We start from the raw sequence: 22,520 nt of genomic DNA, 5'->3' as shown, positions 1-22,520 counted from the left end.
TACCTTCCAAGGTAGAGCAGATTCCCAGCCCTCCAGCCCCACACAAAGTAAGAAAGCATCTTTTCTTTGCAGGGGTGTGTGTGTGTGTGTGTGTGTGTGTGTGTGTGTGTGTGTGTGCAGATGCATGCTGAGGCCAGAGGATATCCTCAGATATTTCACAAGAACCATTCTGCTTTTTGCGACGGGGCCTCTCACTGAAACTGGGGCTGGATAATTGGCACAGGTTGGCTGGCCAGTGAGCCACCGTTCCCCCTCAGCACCGAGATTACAAGCAAATGCAGCCAAGCCTGACATTTAAAACATGGATGCTGAGGATCAAACTCAGGGGGAGAGCGAGGCAGGCGCTCCACTAACCGAGCTGTCTCCCATCCCCATGGGGATGTCTTCTTTTGATGGGTTCAACAAACCTTGTCATTCCAACTGGGCCTGACTCCCGCCTGTACATGCCTTTGGATTCACAACCAGTTAGTCATTTAACAAGCACAATAGCCGCTTAGCACAGCAGCCATGCCTCCTGATACGGCTGTCAGTTTTGGGTAACAACACTGTTCTCCGCTCCACAGCCACCTTGTAGACCAGTAAAGCACCTCTGCCTGCCAGAGCAGCTCCTAACATGAGTAAGTGCAAACAGAAAATGCTATCAAGTTTCCAAACTGGCAGGAGCCCTAAAGTTAGTCAGGAAATAGTCCGGGGGAGCTCATTTAAGTCAGACTGGCTCTCAGTATTGCTGTGGGTGCCCCTCCACCATCTTCTCCCTCTGGAAGCTCAACAGCGAATAGGCGGTTTGCAGAAGAAGGCTCCTAGAAGCAGCAGAGCTATTCTGATATTGCCGCATTCACCAATATTTGTTGACCACGCAATGTAAACGATGTTGGCAGGAATGAAGACATTCTAAAGAGACTGTACTCCTTATTGAGACAACAAACCCCAAGAAATGAGAATTTGCTCAGAGGAGGAAAAGGCTTTGGAACTTGATACCAACAAGAGGGAGACTTTATCTCCCAAAAATAGATTTTACACACGTCTAACAATCTGTCTGTCAGGCCACCTCACAAGATAGCCCAGAGCGCGCACCTAGTCCTGGACTGATTAGTTGTGCACACCTGTTATTCTCTGCTTAAACATTGTGTCGGAACCCAGAGATGGACCTGGGGAGGTCACTGGACCTCTGTATTTGTCCCTCTTCGCAATGTGACCACAATGAGTAACGCCTCGGCCTCCTTTTTTGGCACTTGTCTCTAAAGGGCCTGATGTGGACGGTGGCCCTGAGCATAGCTTGTTAGGGCTGCAGGTCCCAGACTCCACCTCTGACAACTCTGATGACTCACACTGCCACACAGTAAGGTGAAGAAGCACCCTAAAGGATGACAGTCATGAGATCAATCCAATACCAAACTCCTCCTTGATGACCAAGGTAGCCTGGATTCCAAATATCCAGCCAGCTAGCTAGGCTCAGGCATCATTTTCTTGCTCCGTTTCTTTAAAAAGATTCATGAAGCAGTTTTCATGCTGAAGTATGGAATTTGGGGTAAACTGAATCTGAGTTCCTGGGCCACTAACAATCCTATCTGATGACCAGTAATTCGAATCTTTTTATCTCCCTACTTCGTAAAAAATTTATGCGAATGTTTGAATCCCACCACCACCACCTGGTAAACCCTTTATTTACACAAGCCCCTGCTACTTTTTCACATCAAAAGGGCAGCCCAGAAAGCCTTCATTGCCTTTGCAGGATTTTTTAAAATTAGCCTACCTCAAAGACTGTGAGGCAGGACTCTAATCAATGGGGAAAAGACAGTTGCCACTGCATTAGAATAAAAGCCAGCAGCAAAGGGGTCTTCTTTGACAGACTCCTCTCACACTTGGAGGCTCTGACTCCCTTTCTGATCTCTAGACTCACATTCAAGGCATCAGGTACACAGGAAATCTCCCTGTCTGGGGACTTTAATTACTTCTGCCAATCCTTTCCACACTGCGGAGATTTGAATAAGAATGGCCCTCATAGGCTCACATACTTGATGGCTTGGTCACCAGGGAGTGGAAGTATTTAAAGGATTACAAGGATTAAGAAGAGGCAGGTGCTCACGGGCTCGCGTGTGCACGCGCATGTGTGTGTGTGTGGGGGGGGGGTGTCTGCCTATGAATTAGAATGTAGCTCTCAGCTACTGTTCCAGAGCCCCCCTGCTCTCCACCCTGCTCCCTGCCATGACAATGGACTAAGCCTCAGAAACTGTAAGCAAGCCCCCAGTTAAATTCTTTCTTTCATAAAACTTCCCTTCCCTTGGTGGTGTCTCTTCACAGCAATAGAACAGTGGCTAAGACCCCCATCTATTCACTGAATAACTGGACAGGGTGTGCCTCTTAAAGGGAAAGAGGAGAAACAGATGGAGCTTGGGGAACTTCTGGCTAATCACTATTTGGATGGCTTTCCCCTGTTCTAGACGCAGAAGCCACAGTTGGAACCATCAACCCATCAACCTAAGGAGACTATAGGCAGGTTACAGATATGAGCAAGCCTGAAGGCCATTGAGAATGCACTCTTCCATGACGGACTTTGGACTTGGCCTCCTGTTTGGTGACACTAGGACAGAGAGTTTCACCAAGAACCCTTAAGTTTTAAATCATCATACAAAAAGTTGACAGTATCTGAATTTAGTATTCGTAGCATTGTTAAGGTAAAGCCACCTCTTCCGAGTCAAAAGAATAGCATCTACTCTCTACCTCTGGCTCTGGGTAGAAACCCTACATTCTCAGCTGCCCAAAATATTACGTATTACGAGCTAATCAGCTGAGTCTGTCAATCACCCAGTCAGGACTCCTTGCTTCCAGGAGAACTGGGTCCTCCTGAGAGGGGAAGAATAAGTATCCCCTCAGTGAGATAATGTACGTATCTTTCCTAGGAACCAGACCCTGGTACCGCCACTTGCCGGGTTTCCACTGTGTAGCCCTGCAGAACCTGCTTTACTTTCTGAGTTATTTAACAAAGTAATTTTGCCTTTTTCTTCATTCTACCAGCTATACACACACACTATACACACACACACACTACACACATACTACACTACACACACACTACAACACACTACATACACACACTACACACACACTACTACACACACACTACAAACACACACACACACACACACACAGACACACACACACTATCTGTGTTTTCTCCACAACATGGGCTTATTCTTTTCTCTGAAGCTACCCCACCACCACCATGAGGCCGCATGCTAAAATTTTACTTTCCCTCCTCTTCTTCATCTCCCTCCTCCTGGCAGCTGCCAAGGTTTATAGCTAGCTTGTCTGCTCTTTTTTCTCCCTCTCAATTTCTAATAAAACCACCCCCAGGCTTTCCTCTGAATCTGCTTTTCTTTTGCTAATGAGACTAAGAACCCAAAATGGAGACCTTGAATTCCCCGACAGCACAATGAGTGTGAAAGATCCCTAGTCTCGGGATGTTTCAAATAAAGTCTAGAAACACCTGTCCAACATCGTGTGTGTGTGTGGGGGGGGGGGGGGACCCCTGGAGGCTGCAATGAACCAAGATGTCTGCGTTATTCACTGATGGCCTCAAGTCTCACTTCTTCCCTAAAGCTGATGACAGCCACTCTGCAGGGCTGTATCCCAACAGGGCTATTAGAGTCAGAGCCTTGACCCTGTCCGCCCTAATGATCCAGGTACTGACTCCCCTCCTCCAGCAGACAACTAAACACACAAGTCATAGGGAAAAGAAGAGAAAAAGAGATAACACCATGTGGCCGCATTGGGAAGAAGAACAGGGAAAACCAATGGACCTTGAGTCCATCCTCAGGGTATGGGAATTAAGATCAGGTTGAAACAGAGACCAATGGGTATCACCGAGCCATCATAGCCTGAGCTCCTCCGTCCCCTGCAAGGTGGTCTGACAAGCTGTCAGAACTCAGGGAAACCTCTTCCTTAAATAGAAGTTCCTCTCTGGGCTGGCACCCGCCTTTAGCCTTCTTCTTCCCCAGCACGAGCCTCCCAGGGAAATCCCGGTGTCCTGAGGACCACAGTTTCAATCATCTTATAGCTACAGGGGGACACGAGTGACTCTTCGGAACATCTGCATTCCGGCCAGAATGCTTATACCATTTCCTTTCCGTTCTGGAAACACAGCCAGCCCTGAAATTGATCCACATTGTAATGCAGCAAATGCCGTTGCCCATGGGCAGCACGGCAGACGAGGTTGCCATTCATTATTTTTGTAAAGCATCATAATGGTTTTCAAGGCTCACCCAGCCCTTCGCTGGGGTGGGGTATGAGGGTGAATGGTCTGGTGCACCGATCTGTGCTCTGGAAACATTAAAGCGAGAGATCGAGGGCTTCGGGTTCTTTCACCCATCAAAAAGCCTGGCTTTCAACATGACCACTCAGCTCAGGAGGTCAGCAGATACAGCCTCTGTTCTCCAAACCAATGCAGGACACGCTGAGAGCAGGCAGTACCTGCTATTTCCTCCTCTGGGGCCATTAGCCTCCTGGCTTAGCTTTGAGCGAGATGACTCGGGGGAGGGGGGGAGTCAAATTAAAGAGGATATGAAAGCACATTCATATTTTCAAAATGTTACTGCCTCCTTTCTCCCCAAGGCTCTCCTTGCTAAAGTGTGCTGAAAGTGTAACAATGTAAGGTTAGAATCTAGCCTCCCCTGCTTAGGCCAAGTACCTGCAGTGCGCACACCACACACACACACACACACACACACACACACACACACACACACGAGGGTCGGGGAGATAGGGGCCCTATTGCGATGCAGTGTGTCTCTAGCTAACAGACTTCCTGGTGTCAAGATTTCTTGCCTGGGAAGTGAGCTTACATCAAAGTGGATACTGTTGGTCACAAATTAGTCCCCATCTTTTCCTGCCTCCTCCTGGGGAGCCTGGCTGCAGGCTTTCCCTGTGACATCTCCCTCACACTGAGAAGCTTAGAAAAGAGACCCTGCCTTTGCATTGTGACCTCTGGTTCCTTTCTTGGGAGACCTGCCCTGCTGTGTGCCTCTAATGCTGAGATCAGAGCTCTCCTTGCAGCTGCTGTCGTGCTGTTGCCTCTGTCTGTCTGTCCATCAATATGACATCAACAGTTCATCTAAAAAACTCCTTATTCTCCTGTAGTCCATCTCAGTGTCTTCTTGAGCCCCTAACCCATCAGAAAACTTAGCCCTGCTAAGACCTCTGCATTAACATGATGTCGAACAGTTTAAGAAGGACTACTAAAAGCTAAACGCGCCCTACTTTCTTTCTGTGATTATTTCTGACAGGAGCATAAGGTTAAAGTTGCAGTTGTGGGTCTGATTAGCACAGAACGGTTACCAACTCAGAGAGAACACCTTATGGTGACAGCCTGGCTTTTCTCTAAGATCTCACTTGTTTATCTATTTTGTGTGTGTGTGTGTTTGGGGGGGGGGGCAACTTGCAGGAGTCCGCTCTGTCTTACTACCATGTGGATCTCAGGAACTGAACTCAGATGTCAGGTTTGGCAGCGAGTTCTTTTACCCACTGAGCTCCCTGCCTGCCCTGTCCTCTTAGAGGCCTCAAAGGATGTAGGTCCCCTTGAAACCGAGCATTCTTGATTAGATTGAACTTGTTTGAAGAATGATAAACTCCATAGGTGCATGTCCAGGATACCACAGAACTTCAGTTCTGTAGCAGTTATCTTTCTTACTGCTGTAAGAGACACCTGGCACAGGACCGCAAGGGGTGCACCCACACACTGAGACAATGGGGATGTTCTATTGGGAACTCACCAAGGCCAGCTGGCCTGGGTCTGGAAAAGCCTGGGATAAAACCGGACTCTCTGAACATAGCAGACAATGAGGACTACTGAGAACTCAAGAACAATGGCAATGGGTTTTTGATCCTACTGCATGTACTGGCTTTGTGGGAGCCTAGGCAGTTTGGATGCTCACCTTACTAGACCTGGATGGAGGTGGGTGGTCCTTGGACTTCCCACAGGGCAGGGAACCCTGATTGCTCTTTGGGCTGACTAGGGAGGGAGGGGGACTTGATTGAGGGAGGGGGAGGGAAATGGGAGGCAGTGGCGGGGAAGAGACAGAAATCCTTAATAAATAAATAAATTAAAAAAATAAAAAATAAAAAAAGAGAGACACCTGGCAAGGATTGATTTAAGGCAGGGAGGGTTTATTCTGCCTCCAGTCTGAAGATACACAGTCCATCATGGTGGGAAGGCACTGCGGCGGAGCTTGAGGCATCTGGTCACACTGGATCCAGTCAGGAAGCAGAGATAATTGTCAGTGCTCAACTTGCTTTTTCCTTCTTCTTCAATCCAGGACCTCAATCTGTGGACTATTGCCACTCACATTTAGGATGGTGTTTCCAGCTCCATTAACTCAGTGTGGAAACTCCTTCACAGACAACATGCCCAGAGGGTTGTCTCCTAGATGATTCTAACTCTTGTCCAGTTGGCAATGGAGACCAACCACACCACTTCCCAAAGTCGAGCTTGAATGAAGTGGAAACAGTGAGGACATGATGCTCCAAGCCATAGTTGAGGAGAAGGTTTACTATAGAGAAAAGAGAGAAAAGAGCCAGGGGCATATGGAAGGGTTCAGACTGAACTGGCCATGAGAGGAGAGAGAGGCTGGGGAAAAAGTGAGAGAAAGAGGCAGGGGCTAGGAGAAGAGCCTGGAGCCAAGAGGCCAAGAAACCGTGTGTCTGAAATGGCTGAGGTTATTTATAGAGGGATCAGAGGCTGGAGGAAGGCCTTCCCTAGGCTGGAGAGCTTAGGGTAGGGGGCAGGGTACACTAGCCCCCTTTAACAAGTATGAGAAATGCAGGAAGAACCTGGGGGCCAGGTTCACTTTGATATGTTGGATAGGCACCTCAATCATTTGTCCTGAGGTTGAGACCTAACACAGTTGAGGCTTGTTCATTTATTTACATAGTCAACAAACGTCTATTGAAATCTGTGTTGCAATGAATACTACCACGACAATGGCATGAAGTAGAGAAAAAGAAGCTAAAGAGATGGCTCAGCTGGCACAATGCCTGTCACACGAGCATGAGGACGCAGGTTTAAACCCTGAGCACTTATGAAAAGATGGGCATGGATCTCTGTAATCCTGGTGCTGAGTGGGGTGGAGATAGATAAATCCCCTAAGCTTGCTGATCAGCTAATCTAGACAATCAGTTAACTCCAGGCTCAGTGAGAGGTTCTGCCACAAAGAAAATGGCAGCAATAATGGAAGACACCCAACGTCAGCTTCTGGAGCCTACATACATCCTCATACAGATGTGCATACACATACGTTAACATATGTTACATACAAATACACACACACACACACACACACACACACACACTGGAAAAACAAAATTAGGAACAGCTCCTGCCATGGAGAAATACAAAGAAAAACAGACACCATCAAGCGACTGCATAAGTAAACGGAGAACTACGCTGGTTAGTTTTGTGTCAAGTGTGTTTTCATAAAGTTGAGCTAAGCTTACCTAAGAGAAAGAAAGAAAGATGAACTTAGGGAAGAGAATGGAGCTGTCGGGATGAAAGCATGTAGGGTCTGGCAGGAAAGCTATTAGATTGAACAAATAACATGTAAGGCCCAGGGGTGAGCTCAACCACGTCTACTAAAGGACTTGAACTGGGAGTAGGGTGCCCAGAACTGAAGGGTGAAGCCAAACTTTCCTCTAGAACTCGGTGAGCTTGCAAGGAGTTGAGGTTGGACAGTCAGCTGGCTGGGGAAATAGCAGAAAGAGAGGACAAGGGTGGGAACGTGGCTCAGGCAGAGTGCTTGGCTCACAGGCATGAAGCCCTGGATCCCTGCCCCAGCACTGCACAACCTGGGTGTGATGGTGCACACCTGTAATCCCAGCTCTTGGGTAGAGAGAGCAGGAGGATCAGAAGTTCGCAGTCATCCTTGGCTACAAAGTAAGTTCCAGGCTAACCTGGACTACATGAAACCCTGTCTTTGCCAATAAAAAGGGCACCGCAGAGATGGCTCAGCAGTTAGGAGCACTGACTGCTCTTCCAGAGGGCATAAATTCGATTCCCTGAACCCACATGGCAGTTCGCAATCATCTGTACCTCCACCTCTAGGGTATCCAACTCACCCTTCTGACCACTGGGGCACTATACCCACACTGTGCACATATATGCAAGCAGGGAAAAGACACATCATTTTTTGTTTTCAAGACAGGGTCTTAGGCTGTTCTATAACTCACTATATAGACCAGGCCAGCCTCGAACTCACTGAGATCTACCTACCTCTGCTTCCTGAGTGCTGAAATTAAAGGCACACGCCACTATACCCAGACTCAACCAGGAAAATTTTTTTAATTAAGAAAGGAAGGAAGGAAGGAAGGAGAAAGAAAGAAAGAAAGAAAGAAAGAAAGGAGAGCTGGAAGTGGTAGATCAGGAGTCATTGTCCAGGAGGTAGGACAAGACTCCTCTAATTCCAATTTAATATTCTTCTCTTGTGTTTTCTCCTCATAAATGGGTTTTTCTCTGCACAGTTTGGGCATTAATAAGCTGGGTGTTTTGCTCAACCAAGGCACCTACACCCCGATAATACTCTGGTAGCCCCCACGAAGCATGCCACAAAGACAGATGAACAGGCATGCTAATGAATGGGGCCCAAGATTCCAATATTACCCTCCTCAAATGCTATGTGTGTCTCTGACAGAGAAATGAAATCTCCGACCCAGCCTGATTATACAAATAAAGCAGCATTATTGTATTTGTCTATCAGGCTGATCACAGGAAATTTGCAATTTATGATGGATTTCACAAATAGAAAAAATAAACAGGAGCTATCATTTATTATAGACGCATCAACATCAATAAAGGGAAGAAGAGAGAGTGGCAATAATTTGAATACTTGAGGTAAAACTTCCTCCTGGTATACTCAAGCATTTGAATCAAAATACTATCTTACACTAAGAAGTCACTAATTCAATTTTGATGATATTTCCTGAGAGGCTGGGCTGATAGATCACTGTACACTACAGATAATGTCTTTGCTTGGAAAACAACTATTAAAATGTTCTTACAGTGAGCTGGGAATGTGGCTGAGTTGGTAAAGACCTTGCCGAGAATGCAGGAAGCCTGGATTCCACTCCCAGCACTCCATACATTGAGTGTGGTAGGGCACACCTGCAATCCCAGCACTTGGAAGGCAGAGGAAGAGGACCAGACACTGAAGAGCGACTTCAGCTAATTAGTGCGTTCAAGGTCAGCCTGTGCTACTTGAGGTCTGTCTCAAACAGAAACTAAATAGAGGCTAGAGAGATGGTTCAGTGGTTAAGAGCACTGGCTGCTCTCGCAGAGGATCCAAATCCATTTCCTGACTCCCCACGTATGTTGATTTACAAGTGCCTGTAACTTCAGTTCCAGAGCATCTGATATCCTCTTCTGGCCTCCCTGGGCACAAGTAAACACACACACACACACACACACATGCACACGCACATGCACGTGCTCTAAATAAAATAATTATTTTAACAAATATACCACAGACTGGCTTTCTCCTTTGTGTTGTTTCATCCAGATCACTCTTTCTGAAGCACCTGTCATGGGGTTATCCTTGTCAATGTTCTGTTCCTTCATGAGTACATAGTCTAAGTCAGATAAACTCTCACTGTCATGAACGGCTGGACACATTTGATTCATGGGTTTCTTTGGTGCCCTTTCATTGATTGCATAATATTCTGTAACACAGTTTACAGCTCAATTTCTGTGTTCGAATGTACCCTGGGGGTTACATGGAAGCTGCTGCCTTGATAGATTTTCTATTTGCACTTTTAAAAATGTCTTTATTTTTATGTGTATGAGTACCTGCCTGCATCTAAGTGCCCCATGTGAATGGTCCATGTATGTTCACAATACATGTCACACACAGATGGGAAGAAGAAAAGGAGGGAGGGAGGGAGGGAGGGAGGGAGGGAGGGAGGGAGGGAGGAAGCGAGGGAAGCCCTGAAGGAAGAAAGGGAGGGAGGGATGAAGTTGGGGGCAGCACAGGTTTTCAGGAACAGGCACTTTTGCATTATTAGGGTTTATCCTGCAAATTGCCTGCAACCTAGTAGGCATGGCAGCGCTGTTTCTTTCCCCAGACTCCCTCATTTGTTCTCATTACTTACCAGCCCAACACACAATGCAGGGGCGGGGGTAACCCAAAAAGATGCAGAAAAGAAAACTAATAATTGCTACAAAGGCTTCCTCATCTTTCTTGGGTTTATGAATTTTGGCTCCATTATACAGAAGTTAGAATTTTTAACAATGAGGAGGGAAAACCTTAATTGATTTTTTATTGCTTCAAGTGCTCCAAAGACATATTGTGTTTTGTCGTCATTTACATTTCCTATTAAATTCAAAATATGTTTGAATTGAGCAAATATTTATTCTCATTTGATCCATCTGTTATATGAAATACTAAAAAGACAGCTAAATCACTATGTTAAGTTCAGTGGTTTGTAAACAATTTATATGTTCATTTGTTCTGGGTTAAAAATGCCCTGAAGCGCAAGTTTATGAAACCCACAAAGCAAATTGCCTCGTATTAATCGGATGGATGTAAGCCATGCTTCCCTCCTCCTCACTTCATTAATTTACTCCCTAACTTGAGTTAATTAGTGGGGCTCCTATTTTTAAAAAGTTCTTTGAAACAGACCGGGGAGGGGTGGCAGCATTTGCAAGTACTGCGTTGAAAACCTACCACCGAGAAGATGGGCTAAATACAAATGGCAAATTTCTCCAGCTCTTATCACACACTGAGTACCTGATTGTCTGTCAGGGACGTCTACGCTGGAAGCCAGTAGGTGATTAATACATAGCTGTTAGGAAAAATAAGGAGAAATCAGAAAGGGAAAGAAAGGAGAGCGATGAGGAACTCATTTGCAGCAATTACTACTGTGAGAAATTTTTTCCGGGAGGCTGTCCATCTTCAAATAAAAGTTTGGGGTATTCTGATCATATCCACCAAGTAGAGACTGATGCTCATCTGAACCCCTACTGGGAAATGAACTGTCATCTCCACAGGAAAAAACCAAAATCAGAGACTGATCAAACAGAGAGTAAAAGGTAGGGACACGGAGTTGGCTTAGCGGTTGAGAGCACTTGCTGCCCTTCCGGAGGGCACAGTTCAGTTCCCAGCACCCATGATGGGAGTTCCTAGCTGTCTGTAACAGCAGCTCCAGGGATCCGTGCCCACCTCTGGTCTCCCTGGACCCTGCAAGCACAAGCACACATGCACACACACATATAAAGACAAGTTTGAGAAAATAAACTCTTAAAACCACAGCTAACTGTTTAAGATAAGTCTAGGGGGACCGAGAAGGGGGAAAAGTTTCTCACCATATGTTCAAGCAAGTAAACTCGATTTTCCATTCCTCCTGGGATCTTTTGAGCCACAAACAGTAGGTGACAGAGACTGTGTTGGCTTCAGTGCCCTTGCCTTTTTCCAGTTACATTACCTCACAGAGCACGAGCCTGCCGCTGAGGTTGTTCCTTCCTGGCCTATGCGCCTCTTACATCCTTTTCCTCTACCAGGCAGGACTGTACAAGTCTGGGCCAGATCCTGATTTCCTAGCCATGATGTGGGTCTCGTGAATGTTTTTTGTTTGTTGTTTTTAAACAGGGTGTCCTATGTGCCAGGCTAGGCTGACTGGGGATAACTGTCAACTTTTGATCTTCCAGCTTCCACCTCAGTCCTGGGGTTACAGGTGTGCACCCTCACTCCCAGTTTTATGCAGTCCTGGAGACTCTATCAACAGAGCTACCTCCCAGTCTGTAAAGCCTCGGTTTCCCCCTCTATAAAAGGGAAATACATATGGCATGGCGTGATGCTGTGGCAGAAGGGAAGGGCAGAGAAAAGGGCATTAGGATTAACATATGGAGGACTGAGGGAGATGGGCAAGGCACAGACATACACAGTATATAAGGGTAGGATAAGGTGAACACTGTGTGACTGACTCACGGAAGATCACAGCTCCAGGGAGCCAGGGCCACACGGATTCTTTCTTTCCTAATTCGCTGACCCATTTCCTTGTTAGGGATGACCTCTTTCACAATAAGCTGTCTGTGTTTATGCTACAATCTAAATGTTCTTGATCCAATTGCTTTTTTGAGAGTACAAGAACCCAGAAATCCCAGCTGGTGTCCTGAGAACCCTTTCCATGCCAGCAACACAGCCCTTGATGTTAGATGGCCACCCAAACCGTGAAAGCCTGTGTCTTATCACTTCCTACAGACTTAGATTAAAGTCAAGTCAGCAACTGACCCACCCTCAGCCAAAAGGCAGGGCTGATGCTTTCCCAAATGCCTCCCCAGCTTCACCCCTGCCTGAACTGCAGCCCTGGGACATGCTACTCAAGCGTCTGATACACAAACAAACAATGTCAGGATTGATTTCACTCAGCACACTGGAAAGGGAAAAAGAGGAGAAAAATGTTTGAATCTCATCTCTCCCTTGACCCGACTCCCACTCGCATGCCTATGATGTCACCTTTTTCTTGTTGCTGCTGAAAAATATTTTTTAACTGTTTGGTGGCACACACACTACAGACTCCCAGGGGACAGCTATAAAACCTTTCTGTGTTTTGTTTTGTTTTAGTCTTCTAAGTTTTTGTTATTATTCATATGTGTGTGCACGTCAATGTGAGTGTTTGCTAATGTTAGGCAAAGAGCACCCAGAAGAGGCCATCAAGTTCCCTGGAGCTGCCGTTATAGGTGGTTACGAGATGCTCAAAAAGGGTGCTGGAAATCAAACTAGGGTCCTCTGGAAGAACAATAAAATTCTCTTAAGTAATGTGTCATCTCTCTAGCCCTTAATCTGGCTCTTTTGTTTGCTTTGATTTCGTGTCAGGGTCTCGTGGAGCCCCAGGGTAGCCTCAAACTCACTATGTAGCCAAAGAAGACCTTAAACTTCTAATCCTCCTGTTTCCACCTCCCAATGCTAGGCTTATAAGAATGGTGTGTCATGCCACGTTTATATGGTGCTGGAAATGGCTGTCAGGGCTTGCCCCATGGTAGGCAAGCCCTCGGCCATCGGTCATACCACATCTCTAGCATCTATAGACTCTCTCCTGAAGACACGGGGGTCTTCTATAGCGCCAGCTTCCTAGAAAGACTCCCCTTCCGTCCAAAGAAGGTCCTCAACTTGAAATATGTATATCGCCACCACATTTGGGAAGCAAACAGCTTTCTCTGCACCAGAATTGGGGCACTAAGAAATGTTGAGGCCGGGTCACTTTCCAGGGAAGCACAGACCCCTGGTCCCCAGCAAGGAGTGCTCATGCACATGTCAGAGTGAGCCTAGCAGAGCTCCAGCTTCTGAAGACTTACAGATCACTCCTGCCAGAAATAGCAATCCAGAGAGCCAGGGTCCCTGACAAGCCAGCCTCTCCGGAGGAGGAGAAAAAAAAATGGGGACAAAATTTCCCCGCCTGATCAAGGTTCTCTGGTCTAAGGATGCAGAAGATAAGAGTCACTCTCTTTATCTCTAAAGAACACGCCCCTTCCAAAGACTCTCACCTGTCCTGGTGACTTAATTTGTTCCTCTTATCTCCCAGTATTTTCGTTCAAGATACTCTGTTTATAGCCTGAAGTCACAGAAATGAGGTACCAGACCTCCCAATGTCACAGACCACAGATTTCCTAAACACAAAGAGACGCCTCTCCACACACCCGGATGAGCACCAAGGCCCTTATGCAGCTACCCCTCTTGAGCGTCAGTGAACTCAGGTTTTCGCATCTCAAGCCAGAAGTCCCAGGAACCCCAGCGACCCGGACTCACTCAGGAATATGATGGTCTGTCTTCTCGCCGTCCGGCTTTCCTCACTCTCCGACTTCCTCAGCTGTGTCTGTGGCCCGGCCCCTGCCAGAGTACCCCGCTTGCTCCTCATGAGTACTTTCATCATATTCCAGCACATGAAAGCCACAGACACCAGGACCACCAAGTAAACCGCGAAGGCCCCAAAGATGCTGGACTGGAAGACGGTCCAGCGGCTGGAGAGGTTGGTGCAGATGGACATATTGGAGGTCTCAGGTTGCTCGTGGTGGCGGGTGCGAGTGGAGTTGCAGTTGAGTCCTCTGTGAGTGGGCACAGACACCAGGGGGTACTCGATACCCATGGCAAACAGCAAGGGCAGCGCCACCAGGGCGGACGTGACCCAGACGAAGCCAATCAGCAGTTTCACCTGGAAAGGTCCAGACACCGCCTTGTACCTGAAGGGGTGACAAATGGCGATGTAGCGCTCAAAGCTGAGGGTCAGCACGTGCAACAAGGTGGCGTAGCTGCATGCCTCAAAGAGGAACGTGTGGAGCTTGCAGGACAGCGGGTAGCTGGGTGTGGTCAGGGGGTTCCAAATGATGCTGTAGAACTCCATGGGCATGCCAATCAAAAAGACCAAGATATCTGAACAAGCCAAACTGACCATGTGATCTGTCACCTCCTTCTGCAAATAGCCTTTCTTCTGCAATACCTGCGTGACCCTGATGGTGACGCTGTTGCCCAAGATGCCCACCACGAAGATGATCAGGTACACCAAGATGAGGGTGATTTTGATCCAAGTGGCCACCTCAAATTCGCGGACATGGCTGTGGTCGATGACACTGGAGCAGACATTGCTAGAGTCACTGGATGAAGCCATGAGGAAGAGAGAGCCAGGCTACCAGATCCCCAAAGGTCTCTACTTTCCTTACTCTTCCCAGAGAAATCCTGCAACTCACCAGCGTGGGCGCAGCACTTTCCGTCACTGGGCTTGGCGGGCCAGAGGTGACTTAGTTTTTCGGCTTTCTCATTGAAACTTCCTGGAATAATTCACCCCAGGATCCCGGCGTCAGTGAGTGGTGGTGGGGTTTGGAAATAGCTCTCTGGAGTGAAGAGGAACAAGTCAGGGAAGAAGGCTCTGACCTCCGTACCCAACTCAGAGTGAGACCCGCAGTACTTTGCCTGGCTGTAGCTCCTCCTCACCCTTCCAGGTCCCTGGCACGGGCCTCCCGGTCGCCTTCCAGGAGGGAAGCCGAGAGGTCTCCCACGGGTCAATCATTAACCACAGCCCTTTCTGTTCAGCGTGCCTGCTGCAGGACCAGCCCAGCCGCCGGCCTGACTCAACCCAGAGATTGTGGCAGGAAACCGAACAGCCGCACCTCCCTCTTCACCCTTGCAGCAAGCCTCCAGACCAACCTTTGAGGTTTCTTGGGACCGGCTAGCCGAATAGAAGTGGTGCCTGGGAAGCTGGAGGGAGCTCCTGGCCTGGGAGAGAGAGGCCGACTTAAGACTCACCAAACCGGTCCCCAGTGGTTCTGGTGTTTGAGATGTCCTGCCTTGTAGTTTGACCATGGCTTGCGCTAGAGCAACAAATGCTCTCCAAACAGGGCCAGACTAATAAGATTTTTTTTTTTGAGACCTGTCCAAGCCTACTGATGTCTTAGTGTGTCTGCTGGCTTGCCATCCTGCCCAGGGACCCTAAAGAGATTGTGGTGTGTCACTGTCGGGGAGCCATTCTCTCCCCCCAGAGGTGGAACTCTCCAGCAGTTGAGAATGCAGACCAGTGGGAAAGGCACCTGTCCCAGATACCCCGTTCCTGGATCACATCCTTGAGAGGAAGCCCCTCTCCTAAAGTTAAGGACCCTGCTGGAGCCTGCACGCTGAGAGGTCCGAGGCTTAAGAGGGAGGAGGCAGTTTCATTCAGCCTCTCGGAGTTAGAGATGTCGAAAATGAGGGTTGGAACAAAAGGGAGTAGGCGGACCTGTGCTTCGAGAAACCCCCGATAGGCAAAATGTGTGCAGATGTTGCTAGATTGGGGTGGGGGTGGAGAGCTCACTCTAATCAAGCACTACCATCTGAAAAGGTAGATCCTATTTAGTCCCTGCCCATCTTGACAACAGCCTTTCCTTGTCTCGGTCACCATGCCTGGGTCAACTGAAGACAGATTGATTCCCCTTTAGCCGTAAATAGTGAATTTTGAAAATAGGATTCCATTTTGTTGCGTTTTGTTTTGCTTTTTTGTTTGTTTGCTTGCTTGTTTTGTTTTTTTCTGTTTTTTTTTTTTTTTTTTTTTTTTTTTTTTTTAAGAGAGGGTCTCATGTAGCCCAAGCTAGCTTCCAACTCCACTTAGGCCAGGATAACCTTGAACTCTTTATTCCAAGTGCTGGGATTACAGGCATGTTAGGTAACACTCTACCAGATAAACCACATGCCCCACACCATGTGTGAAATCTTAAGAAAAAGTAAAATATATAGAAACAGTAACTGGAAAAGAGCAGTTCCCAGAGACAAGGAGGGAAAGGAAGTGAGACCACGGGCCAAAGGGTGATGATTTGCAGTGGTATAAGATGAATGAATCGAGATCTCTAACCTAACTTAGAACTAGAGTTAATAGTAAGTACTTGGAAGCTCAGTAAGAAGTGCAATCCCAGCCCTGGGGAGCAGAGGCAGGCCGAGCTCTGTGAGTTCAAGGCCAGCCTGCTCTACAAGAGCTAGTTTCAGGACAACTAGACTGTTACATAGGGAAAGCCTGTCTGGAAAAACCAAAAACAAACAAACAAACCAACACATAATACAATAAAGAAAAGTGAGTCACAGCCCACCTCCCACCCCGCCAGTAGCCATCTATTGTGAAGAGCTACATGCCAGCATCCTTATCAGAATTCTTTAGGCTTCCTGTCTAGGTTGTTACTTTTCTTTCCTGGGGGTGGAGATAGTCACAGAAGCTTTCTATGTCTCTCTTTCTCAACTTCAAGTCTGCAGTCATCAATACCAGATGCTTCCTTGCCCTTTAAAGTCAGCAGGAGCACAGATGCCACTGGGAGCGCGACCATGCTCCAGGGAGTATATGAACAACACAAATGGAACTTCTAAAAAAATCTTTAGGGGGTAGGGCCACAAGGAGGGGGGCGCAAGAAGGTAGGGCCACCAGGAGGGGGGCGCAGACCTGGGAGGACTGCGAAGTGAGGGCGATAGGAATCCATTATGTGAAATGCCCAAATAGTCAATAAAAATATCATAAATAAAAAAATGTTTAAAAGAAGAAGAAGAAGAGCAGGGCAGTGGTGGCACACACCTTTATCCCAGCACTGTAGAGGTAGAGGTGGCAGGTGGATCTCTGAGTTCAAGGCCAGAGTGAGTTCCAAGACAGCCAGTGCTACGCAGAGAAACCCTGTCTCAGAACACAAGAGAAGAAGCACACTAGAGATGACAGATGACACCCACAGTCACTCTGGAGGACGCTTGTTCACCTTTTCACTATGTGTTTTAGCTTGCTTCGTGTTGCTATGTTACCATACCATACAACACCGAAAGCAATTTGAGGAGGAAGGGGTTTATTTGGCTGATACTTCCAGGTCAGTCATGGAGGGAAGTCAGGGCAGGAACTGAAAGAAAACACGGAGGAGTGCTACCTGCTAGCTTGCCGTGATCACGCTCTGCTGGCTTGCCCTCAGACAACCCAAGACTCTCTGTGCAGACGCAGTACCGCCCACACTGCGCTGGATGACTACATGGCTGAAGAATGAAACTAGACCTGCATTTATCACCTCGCCCCAAAAGCAACTCCACGTGGATCAAAGACCTCACTGTGAAAACAAAACGCTGAATTGCTAGAAAAAAAACAGATATAGGTCCAGGAAGAGATTCTTTCTGACTGTGACTCCATTTGCTTGGGAATTAAGGCTAACAACTGACAAATGGGAACCCATAAAATGTGAAGGTTTCTGTACAACCAAGAAAACAGTCAGTCAAGTGGAAAGGAAGCCCCCAGAATGGGGGAGCATCTTTGCCATCTAGACATCCAACAGAAGGTTATTATCCACAATATACAAAGAACTAAAAAAAAAAAAAAGACTCAAGAAAACAAATGACCAAATTAGAAAGTGGGCTATGTAGATGAACAGAGTTATCAAAAAAATTAAAGAATGATGGCTAAAAAAATAAATAGATCTTAAAAGTGTTCAGTGTCCTAAAACTATTTCTGAAATTTCACCTTACCTCAGTCAGAATGGTTAATATCAAAAAAACAAACAACAAAAGCTAGAAAGAATTCTGAAAAAGGAAAACCTTCATTCCCTACTGATGGAATTGAGATCTGGGGCAGCCACTATGGAAATCAGCATGGAGAAGTCTCAAAAAACTAAAAATAAATCAACTGTGTGTAATTCATGTTTTTTGTTTTGTTTGTTATCTTTATAATTGTGAAAAGTAGATACTATTGTCCCCAGGTTAGAGATGAGAAAATTGAGGAGTGGAGGATTTAAGACCTACCAGACAACTCCAAGGGCCAAGCCCACCTGGACCTGCTGGGACAGTGGCATTTCTGAGAAAGGGCAGATCTTTGTGCCACCACCCCATCGTGTCCCCTGTCTCCAGCTGCTTCGTGCCAATCATCCTCTGCTCCGTGGGACAGTCTGGTTTGTTCTGCTCAGGTAAGATTCCATTACTGTCCAATTTTTTTCATCAAAATTTTCTCTGCCAACATGAGGAGACAAACTACAAATGCATAGCTAGAGTGAAGACCAAACTAATTGAAATTCTTCCCTAACATTAAAGATGGAAAAAAATACATTTTGAACAAAAGTATAGGAGAATTAAATATGCATTTCACCTTTGCTTTTCCTAAGGTCAATTAAAAAAAAATCGCAGTATCCTCTCACTTGTTGAGGATACAATTGTGTGGCTCTTGGCCAGGGCTTATACAATCTCGATATTTTATTATATTACATAGAGGGCAAAGTGGGGTCAGAATAAGAGAAATGAAGACGTTTGGGGCTGAGGAGATGCTTAGTGGATAAAGTGTTGGTGTCTCAAGCGTGAAGACTTGAATTTGGATTCCCGGAATCGGCTACAAAGCCAGGTATGGTGGTGCGCTCCTGTAATCCCAGCACTGGAAAGGCAGATGGGGACGTCTCTCTGAGGCTCACTGGCAGCCAGCCAGCCTACATAGAAAAGCTCCAGCTTCAGGGAAGTATCTTGTCTCAGAAAGTAAGGTGGAGGGCTGGAGAGAAGGCATAGATGATAGGAACGCTTGCTGCTTTTCCAGAGGACTGTGGTTTTTGTCCCCAGCACCCACACTGGGCTCCTCACAACCAACTGTCACTCTGGCTCCAGGATATGTATCTGATGCCTTCTTTTGGCCCTCATAGGCACCTGAGCTCATGTGCACAGACATACACACCAAGCACATAGATAGAAATAGAATAAATATAAGGTGGAAAACAATAAAGAAAGACATTAGATTCTGACCTTTGGCCTCCCCACACATATGTGCACACACAACACACACACATGGACACACAAAGAGATATTGACCATTGGTTTAAGACATAGCTAACTAGCATTGTCTCTGCTAGTCACATCTCTCTTCTTCTGAACTTGACTATCTTGAACTCAAGGGCAAGCAAGGAGTCTCCCTATTACCCGGCAGATACTCCACTTCTCAGGTAACCCCGAGTCCAGAGGAAGCCAGAAAATGGCATCTCTGCCACTTCCTATCCTGTGTATCTACAGAGCTGCCACAATTCACGCTGCTGAGAACCACATTCTATCTGCACTGCTCCCAGCAAAGAGACAGCAAACCTACACCTTAGTATTTCAGCTTCTCCCAGCAGATGTGTCTAGCCTGCAGCCCATGGGCCACAGGCAATTCAGCCGAGCTCTAAACTTGGCCTAACACATCCATAGAAGACAACGTCACGTTGTCGTGTCAAGAGGTTGAACACCCTGCACCTTGTAATGAAGCACAAAGTCCTCGGGCCTTGGTGTCCTTATGCTAAAAACATTCCAAGTAAAGGAGAAACTCTCTTTCTTGCCTGACACAACATCTCCAGACCCCTGGGGAAGCAGCAATCTTTTGTATTCCAGCCCTAAAATTGTCAAAGGATATAGTATTTTCAGTATCATGAATCTACTGGATCTTGCAGTATAAACATACACAAATCAGTTCATGTTTGCAGAGTCCTCTGATGATGTGGTAGCAGATGCACTTGGAGCCCAGACTCCTGAATTTGAATCTGGTCCCAACCACTCACTTAGTCTCTTGGTTCTTTGGTTTCCTCCTTTGTGATCAGAAGAGTGTGCTCATCCCCTGCCCTTATTGAGAGGACTGAATGACTTTTTATTAAAAGTACCTAGTGGGGTGATGAAGAGCCCTTGCTGCTCTTGAAAAGGACCTGAGTTCAGTTCCCAGAACCTATATCAAGTGCAAACAGACACTTGTAATCCAACTCCAGGGTGAAGCCTTTATCTAATTATTGTGGGAGCCTAGGCAGTTTGGATTCTCACCTTACTAGACCTGGATGGAGGTGGGTGGCCCTTGGACTTCCCACAGGGCAGGGAACCCTGATTGCTCTTTGGGCTGACGAGGGATGGGGACTTGATTGGGGGAGGGAAATGGGAGGTGGTGGCAGGGAGGAGGCAGAAATCTTTAATAAATAATTTAATTAAAAAATAAAAATAAAAAAAAGCTTGGGAGTCAGATATCAGGGTTAAGAACCTGAATGGTCAGAGAAGCGACAAAGAAGAGATCAATGACCTTCTTTCTCTCTCCTTCCTTGATTCAAAAGGGCTGAGAATCGTTCTAAGCCCAACCCTACTACTTCCTGTGTCTCTCTAACGTCCTTGTCCTCCAAAACCTCTGTGACTAATTTTGGCCAACAAGTAACTAGCTCTGCCTTCTGATTCAAAGTAAACTTTACTGTCAGTCTTAGGACTGTCAGAGCTCAAGTAAAATATCCCACAACAACAGAGTATCCAACCTCCTCTTCTGACCTCTGCTGCACCTAAATACATATGTGCCCACACCCACACAAAGATACACAAACAAATATACAAATTATTAATAATGATTAATACAATAGAAAATATAATAAATCAATTTTTGAATACCTGGACATAGCATACATATACAAGTTAGGCTTTTTTTATTTAAAGAAAGCATTTTACTTATTCTTTGACAATTTCAAACATGTATTTTGATCATACCCAACTTCCCAATCCTACTCACCCTTGGCCTCCAACACAGCCTCCTCCCACCTTCCTGTCCTTTGTTTTTAACAACCAGCTAAGTCCAACTAGTTCTACACATATGTACATACGTGGTGGAGCAAGGACTTGAGCAAATGCACCAGAGGCTACACCCACAACGAAAAACACCCTCTCCCACCCCAGCAGCCACCAACTGCCAACAGCTCCTCAGCTAGGGGTGGGTCCTCATTAACCTTTCTCCCATACATATTGGAATGTCGAATGACTTGATCTTGGGCAGGTCTTGAGCAAATAACTGGACAGTAGCAGCAGTGACTTCATGACTGCAATGTCATGTCCAGAAGGCAGCATTTTGTGGCACTCCTTCCCGCCCTCTGGCTCTTACATTCTTTCCTTTCTGTCGCCTTAGATGTTTTCTGATGTTTTGGAGTATTGATGTAGATCTTCCGTTTAGAAATGATCACTCAACACTTCGACCAGTTGCAAGTTGTTGTTGTTTTGAGATTTATTTTTAAAAAAACAGGTGTTGCCAGGCGGTGGTGGTGCACACTTTTAATCCCAGCACTCTGGAGGCACAGACAGGTGGATCTCTGTGAGTTCAAGGCCATCCTGGTCTACAGAGTGAGTTCCAGGACAGGCTCCAAAGCTACACAGATCCTGTCTCGAAAAACAAAGAACAAAACAAAACAACAACAACAAAAATAGGTGTTTGTCCGTGTGTGTGTGTGTGTGTGTGTGTGTGTGTGTGTGCACATATGAATGTGGATGCTCACTGAATCAAGAAGAGGACATTAGATTTCCTGGAGCTGGAGTTAGAGTTAGTTGTGAGGCTCCCAACTTGGGTTCTGGGAACTCAGGTCTTTTGCAAGAGCCGTGTACATTCTTAACTATTGAGCCGTTATTAACCATCCAGCACTGTAGGATTCGGTGGCAGTAAAATAGTAATTTCTCTAAAGGGTTTATTTGACAGTCAAGGCAAGATCATATAAATTGATGGATAGCATAAAACAAAAGTTGCTAATGTAGAAAACAAACCCATTTATAATAGCATTAGAAAGCATGAAATAAAGCTGAAGAAAGGGCTCAGTTGATAAAGTGCTTTTCTTGCAAGCATGAGAACCTGAGTTCAATTCCCAGCAACCATAGTAAAGTCAGGAGTGGGTCTGGAGTAATCTCCCACAAGTTAGAAGTGTATAGTGATCTTGTGAGGACCTAAGTTGGTTTCCAGTACCCGCATCAAGCATCTCACAACCACCTGAACTCCAGTGCCAGGGAACCAGTGCCCTTTTCTGTCTTTAGAGGGAATCTGCATTTGCTTGCTCATACCCAGTGGTGGCATACACTTGTAATCCCAGAACTGGAGAGGCAGGGATAAGCAGATCCCTGGAGCTCACTGGCCAGGCAGCTAGTCTACATAAAGAGTTCTAGAACAGTGAAGAGATTGCTATCTCTAACAGGATGGATGGCAGCTAAGAAAGAACTCTGGAATTTGACCTCAACCTCGCATGCACATACGTGAACACATTCACAAGAAAAGAATGGAATGCGAAT

The 22,520-nt window shown here is 46.5% G+C and overlaps 1 protein-coding gene across 2 annotated transcripts in view; it reads right to left on the bottom strand.

Moving 5' to 3' along the window:
* Window positions 1-14,989, bottom strand: part of Gpr39 (G protein-coupled receptor 39) — a 205,768-nt gene extending 190,779 nt beyond the window's left edge. Inside the window, exons 1-2 of one of the 2 annotated variants that reach the window (XM_041648332.1) lie at window positions 14,720-14,989; window positions 13,785-14,602 (exon numbers count right to left, since the gene is read on the bottom strand). In XM_041648332.1, the coding sequence (XP_041504266.1) occupies window positions 13,785-14,427 (643 nt within the window). In that variant the 5' untranslated portion in view covers window positions 14,428-14,602; window positions 14,720-14,989. Of the gene's footprint in view, window positions 1-13,784 lie in introns of both variants that reach the window. The other variant, XM_041648331.1, reaches the window with a different exon arrangement.
* Window positions 14,990-22,520: the final 7,531 nt, after the last annotated feature.

This window comes from Microtus oregoni, unplaced genomic scaffold (genome assembly GCF_018167655.1).
Source record: "Microtus oregoni isolate MIOR12 unplaced genomic scaffold, Mior012 000003F_ref0000135, whole genome shotgun sequence".
NCBI classification, from domain to species: Eukaryota; Metazoa; Chordata; class Mammalia; order Rodentia; family Cricetidae; genus Microtus; species Microtus oregoni.
Note: the sequence above shows the minus strand (reverse complement) of the source record. Positions and strands in the feature narration are given on the sequence as shown.